This window comes from Miniopterus natalensis, chromosome 1 (genome assembly GCF_054644295.1).
Source record: "Miniopterus natalensis isolate mMinNat1 chromosome 1, mMinNat1.hap1, whole genome shotgun sequence".
Lineage (NCBI taxonomy): Eukaryota > Metazoa > Chordata > Mammalia > Chiroptera > Miniopteridae > Miniopterus > Miniopterus natalensis.
Window position 1 is genome coordinate 25,477,832 of NC_142081.1, and position 14,676 is coordinate 25,492,507.

General features: G+C 43.5%; 1 protein-coding gene across 7 annotated transcripts in view; it reads right to left on the bottom strand.

Moving 5' to 3' along the window:
* The window catches only part of RAD51B (RAD51 paralog B), a 549,911-nt gene that overhangs the window by 232,047 nt on the left and 303,188 nt on the right, over nt 1-14,676 (bottom strand). For all 7 annotated transcript variants that reach the window (XM_087819673.1, XM_087819672.1, XM_087819687.1 and 4 more), the window contains exon 8: nt 11,375-11,471. In XM_087819673.1, the coding sequence (XP_087675799.1) occupies nt 11,375-11,471 (97 nt within the window). The remainder of the gene's footprint in view (nt 1-11,374; nt 11,472-14,676) is intronic.

Here is a 14,676-nt window from a genome sequence, read left to right on the forward strand (position 1 = left end):
TATTAGGCTCCTCCCCGCTCTGTTCTGACACTTTCCCGAGCAGCCCGCTGTTGTTTATCGCATAATCTGCAGGTACATACGTAAGACTGACTGCATATTGAAGGAATTTTGGCGCATATATGATGCATCAGTTTCATGATTCCTTTAGGTGCATATAGGTTTAAAGCTTCAAATAATCTTTGATTGCTCTGCCTTGTAGCTATAGGTGCCTCATTCATTTATCAAATATGTATTGAGTAACTACTATTACCAGGCACTATTCTAGGCTCTGGGGACCCAGCAGTGAACAAGGAGACAAAGATTCTCGTCCTCAAGGAGCTTATATTCTAATGACTTTAAGACAGATTTGTTGTTGTTGTTAATTTACCTTAATTTTCTACTATCACATCAAAGTACAAGCAATTTCCAGTTTGGTCCCTGAAGGAACAAAGGCTTCTTCCTGTCTGTACCTTGGATCCACCTGGGGCTCTGGCAGCCCCTTATTCATTGATGTTCGTTTCCCAGGCTATACCTTAAAGATTTTAATTTATTCTATTTCTGGTCTAGAGCTCTCTTGGGGGCATGTTCTCCTTGTCATTCAACTCAGAAGCAATTTATTTTGGTACTTTTCTAGCCTCCTTTATCTACATGCTGTATTTAAAAACAAAACAAGTCCATGGCCCACTAAGGTATCATCCATCCTCTGTGGTTGGAAGTGGCACTCCCAGGAAACGTAGGTTCTCTTAGCTGCTTTAGTGGGGCCATTACACAGAAGCACGGTTAAGAAGATCAACATCAGAGCCTAAAAAGAACTCACTGTCCCCTATTAAAATACAGCAACCCCTCTGCAGCCTGCACACAAGCGTGCGTGCGCACACACACATACAAACACACTTGCATTTAACCCATAAAACTCAGGCTCTCTCCTGAGGGTAGGGAGTAATTTTGCAAGAATACCATAAATTATGGAGAAGATGCTGCTTACAGATACAGAGTCTCCAGTGCAGATGTTTCCGTTATCCAGCTGCCTTCGTGGTTACTCTGGCTTATCCCGTCTTGAAAAGTGGTAAATAAAGGCTGAGCGTGGGATATAATCTGTGCCAGTGTGCCCGTCATATGTCCCTGAATAGGAGGTGACATACATGGGTAATATTAGGCCTCATGTCTTATCAGATAATAAATGTTTAGAGTGGGTAGTGGATTCCAGATTAACAGAAGAGAACTCTCTCTCTCCCCCCGAAGAGAAGCTCTAGGGCTGACAGTGGGTATAAAGAAAATCAGATCAAAGAGGAGCCAGATAATCAGTTATCTGGGACTGGAAAGGAAATGTTTTCATTTTTTTTCTTAAATCCAGTATATTGGCTTGAAGGCATGGACTAGTCATAGATAGATAATGTCGAAAATTTGATCTGGAAGGAGAGAATTTTGAGAGTGGATGTGGCCACAGGGATCGACAGAGGTATCCAGACCCACTTAGCAAACGGACAATAATATTTGCTCAGCTGGACCAAGTCCTTCAACTAGATGTTATGTTGGGGTATTTGCTTCATAGGCACTCCCTTGTATAGTAATCTGCCCTTCTTACAAAACCCCTTCAAAGGGGAAACGCCCCCTATCCATGGACCCTACTGACAAAATAGATGTACTGGCCATGTTTTTAATACTGTGACTTCTTGGCCATGTCTGACTGGACCAAAGGACAGCCCATTCATAGAATTACCAGGTGTGAAAAGGAAAATTGGTCCAATCAGATCATAAGGTCAGGGGTCAGTGCCATGGAAAGCCAAGGTAGATATGAGGAAACTGAAGAGAATGACCTAAGTTCCAACCTTTCCCATGTGGTCTGGCTGTAGGTAGTTCCTATTTGCACACAGCCATGAGAATCCAAATTGTATCCTTACAGAACTTAGTGGATAAAAATGTAAGTTTTGGAGCCGACTCCCTGGGTTGGAATCCTGGCTCTGCCAGTAACTGTGTTGCTTTCTGAGCCTCAGTTCCTTCATCTGTAAAATGAGATAATGATTACCATCCACCTCAGAGTGTTGTTGTGAGGATTAAATTCGATAACAGATATATAATGCCAGGCATACAATAAATACATGGTCCATAAATGTTAGCTACTGTTATTAACAGACTAACTTTTTAAAAAATGAACTTGAGTGGCTTTTGTTTCTCCCTACTAAAAGAGCCCCGGGACAGTCTTGTCACTGCTCTGTCCCATGTCTGAGACAGCGCCTGCAGAAAACACCACCAGTGACCTGATGAAGGTGCAAGGCTACCATGAGTCCTGACTGCACCCCTTCCACATGCCATCTCCTCTCTTAGAACATTGTCTCCTCAAGCTCTCAGATGGAGACCCATTCATCTTGGTGTTCCTGGTGCTGGACACAGATAAGAAATTCAACAAACAAAGCAGTAGTTCTCAAAGTGTGGTCCCTAGAGCAGGAGTATCAACAGCTTCTGAGAATTTGTTACAAACGCAAATTCTCTGACCTTCTCCCCAGACTGACTGAAACTCAGGAGTGGGAGTCCAGCAATGTGTGCATTAATAACCCTCCAGTGACAGGGCTGCACGCTGAGGTTTGGGAAGCACAGGAATAACGGTTCTGGTGAGAAACACGTCGTTCCATACCCTTGACTGAAGAACAGCCCTACTCTTTCCAGGGAGTCATCCATCTTCTTTGACTGAGCATGTGGCTTTGGAAGGGATGCACATGGAACTATACGGGAGGAAAGAGAAACATTCCTAGCCAGTCGAATAAGCCTCATCAATCATGTTGATCAAGGAAATGATGTGCTGCCTATGGATTATCCTCGTATTTGTCTCACAGGGGCTTCAGGAAAAATCACAAGCTCCCTACCATGGCAGGACAGGTGTCAATGCCCCACACTGCCTTTCTCCTCTGCCACTCTCCTCTGTGGCCCCTGCACCCCCAGTTATGAGTTGAATGCTCTGCCATTCTCCTCTGTGGCCCCTGCACCCCCAGTTATGAGTTGAATTCTCTGCCATTCTCCTCTGTGGCCCCTGCACTCCCAGTTATGAGTTGAATGCTCTGCCATTCTCCTCTGTGGCCCCTGCACCCCCAGTTATGAGTTGAATTCTCTGCCATTCTCCTCTGTGGCCCCTGCACTCCCAGTTATGAGTTGAATTCTCTGCCATTCTCCTCTGTGGCCCCTGCACTCCCAGTTATGAGTTGAATTCTCTGCCATTCTCCTCTGTGGCCCCTGCACTCCCAGTTATGAGTTGAATTCTCTGCCATTCTCCTCTGTGGCCCCTGCACTCCCAGTTATGAGTTGAATTCTCTGCCATTCTCCTCTGTGGCCCCTGCACTCCCAGTTATGAGTTGAATGCTCTGCCATTCTCCTCTGTGGCCCCTGCACCCCCAGTTATGAGTTGAATTCTCTGCCATTCTCCTCTGTGGCCCCTGCACTCCCAGTTATGAGTTGAATTCTCTGCCATTCTCCTCTGTGGCCCCTGCACTCCCAGTTATGAGTTGAATTCTCTGCCATTCTCCTCTGTGGCCCCTGCACTCCCAGTTATGAGTTGAATTCTCTGCCATTCTCCTCTGTGGCCCCTGCACTCCCAGTTATGAGTTGAATTCTCTGCCATTCTCCTCTGTGGCCCCTGCACTCCCAGTTATGAGTTGAATTCTCTGCCACTCTCCTCTGTGGCCCCTGCACTCCCAGTTATGAGGCATGATTGGCAGTGCTTCAAATGACTGTGGCTTTGCCACCATGTCTTTGGTAACAATAGATCTACCTAGAATGTCATCTCTGTATCCTCAGCACTAAGTATGGTTTCTGGTGCATAATGGGTGTCCCATTTTCCTAAATATTTGATGAATTCATTGTCTCCTTACCTCAATCTCCCCATCCCTAAGCCACCCTGCATATTTCACCCAGACAGTCTTCAGAGGGCATAGCTATAATCACTTTAGCATAAAGTCTAAATTCAGTCTGATATTCAAAAGTCTGGCCCCAACCTACTTCTAGATTTATTGCACATGACCTCCCTATGTTTACCGTTGCCCCCTTCCCAACATACCCTGCGTTCCCCGACAACATAGATCCTATATTTATTGAGTACCCTTCAGGAACTAGGGGCTACAAAAGTGATCAAGGCAAATCTCTGCCCTTTAGGAGATCACATGAAAGCAAAAGAGGCAGACAATAAACCCACAAACAAATACGTTCAAAATACAGGTCAGGTAGTGATAAGGACAATAAAGAAAAGTAAAGCTGGGTTAGGAGATAGAGAAGGACGGGATAGGGGTAGGGGTTCCGCCTTAGACAGGTGAAGGAAGACCTCTGAGAACAGGACACTTGAGTAAGACTGAGTGCAGTAAGGGAGCAGGCAAAGGAAGATCAGGACAAGTGCTCTGGTCAGAGGGAATAGCAAATGCAAAAGCCCAGAGGCAGAAATACTCTGGTGAGTTTGAAAAACAAGAGAGTAGGCTATGTGGTTAGAAGAGATTTTGAGAGGGAGAAAATGACAGGACGTAAGGGCAGATATGGCCCATTGTGCACTTAATGCCTTTGTCCTTAGCATTCCCTGATCTTCAGGATCTTCACTCTTCTCTGCCAACTGAAATCCTATCCATCCTTCAAGGTCTATGTCTTACATCTTCCTCCCTGGACCCCTCAGATTGGCCTCTGCTGGAAAAGCCCCTCTCCCTAAGTCGGGGGCCTCTGGCACATGCCGCACTGTCTGAAAGCACGGCACACATTTCCCCTAAAGTTCTCCTTCAGAATTATTCTCAAACTACATTGTAAATATTGTGAGGGCAGGGACCACGTCTTGTCCATTTCTGGGCTTCCTGTGACATTAACATAGTGCATATGGTAGGGGCTCACAACTCATAAAAACATCAGGTTGAAAGGCACTTGAATGTCTCTTCATCCAGCCAAAAGACTTTTTGGAGGGACCATAACTCTAAAACTATGCTAATATATGCAGGAATGCAGCTAATGCACAGGAAATGTCAGCGTGACTGAGTGAAATACAGCTTATTCCAACTAGTATTTATTGAGTGGCTTACCGGAAAAATGAAGAAAAGAAAAGCCATCAGAGAGATCCAAACCTAGGTCAGAGCTCAGCTGGACTGTCCTTGGACCAGACCACCTTGGCAGACCTTGCTACAATCCTCCCCAAACTCTAGTAAACATCAAAAATGCACGCCACATTACAACACAAACTAAGTTATCACCTGGGCACCACTCCTAGAAGCTAGCCGCTCTTCCTTTCTTTATGATCTCTGACCTAAAGGCCTCTCGTGTTTGGTATAGAATTCTCTTTGATTATGGTAAACAAGGATCTCGTCTCAGAGAATCCTTCCAACTTGAAGCCTTCTGGGATCACACTACCTCTTGGCATCCCATTCTCTGGGCTTTGGCTCTGTCATCTCTGTAGCGGAAGCAATTAACAAAATTGGCTTTGGTGTTCTTGTCCCTTCTGCCTTCAGGTCACTGAGATGTTAACATGAACATGTGCAGACCTGGGAAATAAACTGGTAAATTCTAGAATGAAGAAGTCCGAGGGTAAGGGGAAAATGTTTTCAAAACACCTAGCCCAGCATTTTTACGAACCATCTCAAAGACGGATTCTCACAGAATATTCTCTGGTTCCCATCTCATTTGATCGTGCTTCAGGCATGTCTCTCTTTGGCAAACTGTCACGAGCAAAACAGAGCTCCTGACCAGGAAGCACTTCCTGGTGGTTGACTTCAGTGTTCTCTTTCTCATTTGACCCCTCGCTGTCGTGCTAATGCCCCTTGGCCTCCCTGCTGAAAATCCTCAAGTTCCTCTCCCTCTTGAGATCTTCAGACATTTGTAGGCTGTGCCCAATCCCTCTCAACTCTAGCCACCACCACCACCACTCCCAGCTCACATAATATTTAGGCTTTCTTAGCTAAACACCACAGGTTTTTGGTGCTTTTAATCTTTTTCTATAAATCAGGCCTTTCATGGCATCTGAGCAGTTGCTGGAAGTAAGTTGGGTGTGTTGATATATGTCTGTGGCTTTGGGATTAGAAATGGAAAGGTCAATAGGACACTTAGACATTTTTATCCAAAACTCACTCCTAAGAGGCATCGGTATCCAAATCTAGGATTTCATGGGAGGGGCTCTGCTTTCCGCTCCCGACATCACTATCCCTCACTCACTGTGTGGCCTCTGAGCAATTCCCTTTTCTCCTTCATGTTTCAGTGGCTTGAAGCGGTTAAGTGATTCATCATTTTAAGACATTTTAAAATGCTATGGAAATGCTAATGTTAATAGTGTTGATCATAGTTTTGGATATTAACCTTGAAGTCACATGGTGACACTTTATGTTTTCAAGGCACTAATTATAGCCACCCTGTACCATAGCCCTGAGAGGTGGATGTTTTAAAGCTGCTCTACCCATACCCATTTGTACATGGTTTGCCCAAACTATGAGACCGGGTTGTGGAGGGCCTTCGAGCTAACGTGTGGAGAGAGTTCTGCTAACTTGACCAACCCACCCCAAAGTCTGTGGTTAATGGATTACAAATTTGGGTAATGCTGGACAATAAATTATGACTATAATAATAAAGCTGAAAGTACACACAATTTAAGCAGAAACACCAGTGTTTTTTTATCGGAAATGAAAGAAGCCATTGATCATAGCAACTGTCTGAGATTAGCAGGGAGCCACATTTTCAAACATCCTGCAGTAAATCCAGAGCAGATCCAGCTGGAAAGCAAGAGTGGAAATAAAACTTGAAAATTCATACCACGCTTTGAAGTCGGCTTCTTTCACAACCATGAGTCCCGGGTTCGCCCCAACCATTCTGAGCTGTTCCTACTTGGTGGATTTATTTTAGAAGAGACACAAGCCACGCACTTGCATATAATCTTTCAAATAGACTCCAGCTTTTTGCAGGGATGGTTTCTTAGGGAGTACAAATCCTAAAATACTTTCTTGCACATGAAATCAACATCAATTCAACCAAAATAAAAAGGCTTCCAACACGAAAGCTAGAAACTATGCTTGGTTCTAGCAAGTACTGCCTTTTCTCTTGTGTTCTTTCCTTGACCTATCCATGCACTTTTCATTTTTAGTTTTTAAGTACCGTTATCTATCAAAAACTATTACTGCAGATGGAAGAATACTAGCATGCCTATTGCTGGGAATGCCAGGATGGCAGCCTGCTGATATCTTCCTTTCCATGAAGGCTCTGCGGCTGCTGAAGAGGGCTGTGTCACCACAGTGAAGGAACTGCTATCCTATTAAATCATCAAAGGAAAACAGGCTAATGGTCTAGGTTGAGCAGAGCTTCAGTCTTATACAGGGCCCACTGTCAGCATACATCAGTCTCACCTACCAACTGTGCTTCAGCCAGTCCTTCTGCTCAAATCTCAGGTGCCTTCAGAATAAGACATGGTGTCTTAGGCCAGTTGGACTATTAGATCCTTTCTTTACTGATCACCGTGGACAAAAGATCCCTTATGACCAAGATCCAATCAACCTTAGTGTCTGTGAAGACCATCAGGAAGGACTGGCAAGAGCATCTAAGAAACAGGACCTTGGTCACAGAACAGTCACGAGAACTTAGTCAATAACCAGTCACGGAACTCTGTAACAACCTAGGTGCCTGAGTTTCTGCCAACAAAACAGAAAACTGAAGAAGAAAATGCTTTAGCTCACTGCGTCTGGTCGAGAGCAATGTAGATTATAAGAACAAAAACCCTGATTTCTGCCCTTAGCTTCACAGTATAACTTTGGTCAATTTGCATAAGTCTTGAAAGTTCCATTCTCCCAACCGGATGAAATAACATTTGTGAAAGGCAGGCTAAAAATTGACAAGCACGCTGCACGTGTGAGGAGTTATTTTAACTAAATAGGGAAAATTCAACCTGTGCTCTCATTCCTTCTCAAGGTACAGAGCCATGGGGCGGGAGTGATGTTGGGAAAAGTCCTTGGCCTTCAGGGTCCACTTCTCCCTCTGCAGCTCTCCTACCTGGGAGCTGGATAATTCAACAGGGGAATGAAACCTCAATGAAGGGAATCATATGGTGAACCCAAGCAGTGAACATGGGCCTACATAATCCAAGCAACAACCTAGCCACAAATTTAATAAGGGAAAAAAACCAACATCCAACACAAAAACAAAGGACTCTCCACTTTACAAACACTGGGAAGGCAACAGCTGGTGAGCCGAGATTAAAGGAGCGTGAGAGAGCACCTCCCCTCTCCTGGCTTCTCCTCCCCTCCAGAGGTCCCTGGCCAGCCAGGGCTGGAGTTTACAGCCCTGTGCAGATGACCTTGTTCCAGCTAAGATAGGGGTTCTTTTGATCTCAGCAGGGGGATGCTCTGGGCCTGCGGCTGGCAGATATTAATAGTATAGGATCCGCTGGGGTAGAAGAGATCTCTCAGTTGGGCCAGGTCACTTGTATTCCCTGCTCTGTGTCAGAGCAGAAGGGACTTCATTTTCCCAAATCAGCCCCTGCTGGGCACTTCTCTCAGGTCAGCTAGGATCATTTTATTCCCGGCTGCTCTGAGGCCGCTTGTTCTCACCCCACGGCTGTTTTGAAGGGAGCGCTGTTTAAGCGGTGCCTCTGTGCTTGCAGGACGGGGGACCTCGAGCTCACTCATCTGGGCGCGCTTCTCACTCGCACTGGTTTGCATGCACTCTTGTGCACACGTTGGTGTGGAAGAAAGGCAGAGAGAGCAAGAGACAGGTAAGACCAGAGTGTTTACAGAGAGAGATATATGAGAGAGGAGACTATTATAGGTATGACAAAAGTATCAATGCTAAGATTTCTGAAGATCCTTTCTAGTATTTTAGCAATCTTCAGCAATCTTATACTCTTCCAATCTGTCATTTGACACAGAAAAACTGAGGCCAAAGTGATTAAAAGACCTGTTCAAGACCATGGAGCTAATGAAACAAAGCTGATGCCACGAATGCCTGAAACAACAAAGCCACTTATCCATGTTAATCACAGTAACATTAACAAACATTGCAATATATTTGAATAGATATAAATATTCTAAGAAACTTGTCCATTTTAATTCACTGGTAAGGAACTTCATTATAGGCTTCAGGAAAAATATTTCTATAGCTTCTTCACCTGCTCAGCTATGCAAGGAAAAGTCCTAAAAATATATTGTTTCCATTTTCCCTTGGATTGCATAATAAGAAAAAGTTGTCTAAGGATGAGCTGGAACCCTTCCTTTGCCACCAACACCACGTTACCATTTTCTTGAAGCGGTTGCACTAGAGACCCAGAGCAATTTCCTTTGCTTAAGATAAACCAGGAAGCCAAGACAAAACAAAGCATCTTACTTACTGGTTTTCAAATAAGGAAACAAGATACTCTCTTCTCCTCAGAGCTGAATAAATGTGTGTGGTGTGTGAAATAATTATAACCATTTTTCATGAAGTTCATAGGTGCCTTATGTGATTCTCATGGTTACTGTTCTTACCAAGTATAACTACGGTATTCATTCAGCATTTACTTACAGCCTGTATGTGCCTAGAACTTTGCTAGTCACTCAGGGACAACATGGACGCAAAAAGAATACAAGACAGTCTGTGTCCTTAAAACATCTGCCAATCTAGTCGGGACACCATGTAAAGTGAAGTTAATTTTTCTAGACCTTTTCTTTATATAGCAGAGCAGGTAGAGGGACCACAAAGGAGGAACAGAGAATGAGGCCGACACGCCCTGGGACAGGCAAGGAAGAGGTGGTCTTTAAATAAACCTCGAAGGAGTGGGAGGGTTTGGGAAGAAAAGAAGAGGTAGAAGTGGAAAAGGGAAATGCTATTCAAGATCGGGGGGGGGGGGGGGGTGTCCCTGTAGAGACACGGGGCGGGGGGACGGCTGTGGGGAGCTGCAGGCAGCAAGTCAGCACACCTGACATAGGACCCTCAACCAAGGTAATGGCAAGAACACAGGTTGAACAGGAAGGAGAGACCAGACTGTGAAGTGTTAAGAAGCACTGACTTTACCTAGTGGTGTTTTGGAAACAGATTCATGCAAAAGAAAAATAACCTGATTTTTAGCATTTGCTGATTTCCATGGTGTAAATATTTCCACCCTGGCTGATTTCCAGCTGACAGATCACAAAGTCCTGAGTATTTTAAAATCAGCTTATTGATTTTATCCCATTCTCAGAAAATGGGCTGAAACAACTCCCAGATTTCTCAGGAGAGTGACACAGTAAAGGAAAGCCTGCGCAGATAAGCTCCACTTGGTAGCAGCAGAATGGAAATGGCAGAGTCTGGAGCTGGGAAGACATCCTGGAATTTTATTAAAATAATCCAATTGTGAGTTTAATGAGGCAGCTGATCACAATACAAATTACAGAAAAATAGAAGGGACAGAGGAGATATATTTAGAAAGAAGGACCACGTAGACTTGATGGTGAAAGGAACGTAAGGCAGGGGGGACAGTAAATGATCAGGTTTCTAAGTCCAGCTGATGGGGTGCGATGATGCATCACTGATGTGGAAACAGGGTACACGGTGCATTTTACTACTGCTTTAAACAAGTAATTAGTTTTCACTCTGAAAAGCACCACCAAGAAGCAGGGGTATGTATAGTACTTGCATTTGGGGGACCATAGCCTGAGGCTGATTCGTGGAAGACCACCTGGGCAGCCAGGAGCCTTGTGAGGCCTGGAAGTCCCAGATATTCCATCATGAATAATTCTCAGAAAAAGGAACGTGCAAAGGGGCCTGGAACAGCTACGCACATACACGCAGGCTCACAGCACTACGACTAGCAGAACTCAGAAATGTCAAGTAAGGACTTTCAATAAAACTAGAAACCACCCACTGGCTCTGTGGTGTAATTCCCCTTGCTACGTAAACCATAGACAGCCTGACCTTTGCTAGCATGGGAGTGGGGAGAAATTTTTGCAGATTTACCAGGGTGGAGTGTTTTCCTTAATCATTCGGTAGAGCTGATAGGCAACACCAATCACTGGCACATCGCACTGGTGCACACTTTTACCTGTCCAAAAGTACCCAGCACAAGAAAAGGCGCAATTGCTATGGGACCACTGGTGAAGCCAACCTTTGAGCATCAGTCTCAAAAACAGAGTCAGTTAGCAGTGCACCAGCCCTCACACTAAGGACCCAAGGCAACCTACAGAGGAGTGACGAGCCGCAAGGTGCAGGTGATGGATGCCTGTTAAATGACTCAGTCGGGTGGAAAAGGAAGCTCACTTACAGTGACAGAGCAAGAGACTCTCCAAATATAAGGGATCAGATGCCAGGAAAGGTGGCCAAGCCTACATCCCGGGGCTCTGGCTGGGTTCACTGTCCAGGGCCCGTTAGCTGGTCTCCCACTTCTCACAGGAGGCAGAGAGGTGGTGGGGCTGTATGTCAGTGTCAAGTTTCAGCCCCTGTAGGACAGATCCCTTACCTTCAGACAGGGACAAATCATCAGCTGGAGACACCAGGTCTGCCTGAGAAGCTAGGGCTCCGCTCAGATGGGTTGTAATTTGATTCGTCAAGATAACCTGTGAACAGACAGGGAGAAGGTGGGGGGAAAGGGAGAAGAGAGAAGACCAAATTAATTATTAGAGCTATCAAAAGGCAGACTGTGGCTTAGGAGGAGACTGATAAGTACACAGGTAGGAAAACCCCAGCTCTGACTTTCATCAATTTTATCAGTAGGCCAGAATATCTGGCAAAGCCCACAGGTCATTTGAAACACAGAAAACGGAGCAAATGGGCTGACTTTCTTTCAGAGCTTAAACCACTAATCGACTCTTCCTCAGTGCTGAGTAAGTTGGGACTGAGAGGTGATGTCATATTAGCTGAATAATAGAAGGCCAACCAGAAAATTAATATGCGTGTGTACACATTTTATGAAACTTCCATTTTTAAGATTATATCCATAACCCTAGTCACTAGTGCTGAATAAAAGCAGTAATTTAAAATCTGGATGCCTGTGGCTTCTTCCCTTATTAAGTCAAAAGTCAGAGTTTTTTATTTCCAAATTTATGAAATTAAAATAAGATTCATCCCTAAAGGAATTAACACTCTCCTTTTGAATTAATAATAGTCTAACAAAAGAATTCCAGAGTCTCACTATATATTTAAAACACAAACTAATATCCTACCTATGCAAAATAAAGTTCATAACACTTAAAATTCTTAGAAAATACTCTAAAATTACCTAATTCAAGTGGTCTACTGCCACACCATATTTTCACATTTGGTTCAGTCAAAACCATTATTTCCCTTTAAAATTCTCACTTATAAAATTTACTCTATTGTTTAGAAACCTACAGGAAGAATGAGATACAAATTCTCTCCTGGAAAACTGCAACGTCACTGATCATTTCCCGAGGTTTGGGTGTTCCCACCATGGATCGAAAGAAACCGTGAGCGCCGGGCTGGTGTGGCTCAGCAGTTGAGCACTGACCTATGATCCAGGAGATCGTGGTTTGATTCCCAGTCAGGGCACATGCCTGGGTTGTGGGCTCGATCCCAGGGATCATGCAGGAGGCAGCAGACTAACGACTCTCTCATCATTGATGTTTCTACCCCTCTCTCCCCCTTCCTCTCTCTGAAATCGATAAAGACATATTTTAAAAGAGAGAGAGAAAGAGAGAAAGAGAGGGAGGGGGAGGAAGGAAGAGAGGGAGGGAGGGAGGAAGAGAGAGAGAGAGAAAGAGAGAGAGAGGGAGAGAGAAAGAAAAGGAAGGAAGGAAGGAAGGAAGGAAGGAAGGAAGGAAGGAAGGAAGGAAGGAAGGAAGGAAGGAAGGAAGGAAGGAAGGACCGTGAGCATCTTGGTCCATCAGAGAAAATGTACTTTCTGAAAAGGTTACTAGGCATTTAGTACCTGAAATGGGCACCTAGCTGACTGTCTTGTTCTGTCCCATACTATTGCAAGTTATGGTTTTGTTATCACCCTGATTTGAACAGAAATACAAATCATTTCCATTCTTTATTGTCCGGCTTTTCAGCCACACCTCTGATGCTGTCTCTCGAATGGCCAGTGACACATTATAAATCCTATGCCAATGGCAGCTTAATTGAGGGCTGAGACGGGAGCATGGTGGCAAGGTCAGGTGAGGAAATGAAGTGCTCTATTAGCAGAGACAACCTCCCCGAGGCCTTTGTGTGTCAACGAGGCTCATGAGTCTCTAGCCACTCTACAGGGAAGATCAGACATTACAGCATTCCGCTGAGTATTTGCCCATCGCATCACTCATAGGCTTCTGTATTGCTACTTTTCATTCGGCTGGTAACAATCACATATGATATGTCTTCAATTAAAATGGCTGGAAATGGTCAAATAACAGTCTGTTCTTGTAAGAAACGAATATTCATATTCAGGAGCATGAATTAGGGATTGTGTTCACTTCTCTCCTCATAATATAGAATATGGGCTTTGCAGTTCGATAAACTGGGTTCAAATTCTTACTCTGACACTGTGAACCTTGGAAAAGGTACTTAAACCTTGGAGCTTTGTTTGATCATAGGTACAATAACACCTGTCTTATAGAATTGTTTTGAGAATTAAATGAGATAATCAATGTAAGGTATACTTAACATAGTGTCTGGCACAGAGTAAATATTCAATAAATAGAAGCCATTGCTATAATTCTTTCCTTCAGAAGGATGCTGTATAGGCTAATAAGTTAGTACACTGCTAGTGCTTCAGACAGTTGGATATATAATAATAAAACACTACATCACAATTTTCTACATCGGTATATACTTTAGTACTTGATCATTTCTACCAATCTTAGTCCTAAGTTTTATTTAATTGAAAGAATTTGTTTAAAAACCTCAGTACGAAAAAGTAATCATTTAAAGCAAGGCCAATAAGATACTGACATTGTTCTGAAAATACCATGTGCTTTACCTACCAATGAAGAAAATAATGTATCTGTCTGAACTAGTTAAAAAAAAAAAGGAACTTCTGAGAGATCAAATATGTAAGTTCTATTGTTAAGGAGATTCTTCTAAAAGATGGCTTGGTGATAATAACTAGAACTCGAATGATATGTAACAGTAATAAGATAAACATTTATTGAATACCTACCATGCAAAGCATGTCATCATATACGCCGGGGGAAATAAAGATGTAAAGACACTGTAAATCTTTTCAGAAACTTGTATGTTAAAAGACAAGGCACTTACTAAAATATCAAACCACTTTTTCTCGCTTTTATTATTATTCCATTGGTCCTACAGTAGAAACTTGTCTTGAGATGATAGTTTTATTGTACATAACTATTGAAATGATACCCTGCACAGCCTAAAATCAAACTACTCTGCAGATGTCCCTCAAAAGATAACCTTTCAGTTCCACTTCCAACGGAAGAGAAGATGAAGAAGAAAACATTTTCACTCTCCAAGGGCAAAAGAACAAACTAAGTGGTTTTGCTAATCCTCTTGCTTTTTATTATGACTCCAAAATCCAAATCATTCAAGGTATACATAGCAACCAAATTCAGGGGGCCGCTAATCACACCATCTTACTGAATTGTTGTGTTCTTTTAAATCAGATTTTCAGCAAAATGACAGAATGGAAACATTTCCAAATAGTATCGATGACAAATAATCTCAACTTGGGCAGAAGCCTATGGATGTGTTGGCCTCTGAGGCAATCTGGACACTTGAAAAGTACATTCTTGAAATAAGTTAAAGAATACTATTGCAAGTTATGAACAGAGTCTTAATACTGTCTGGTTTCTGACAACGAGT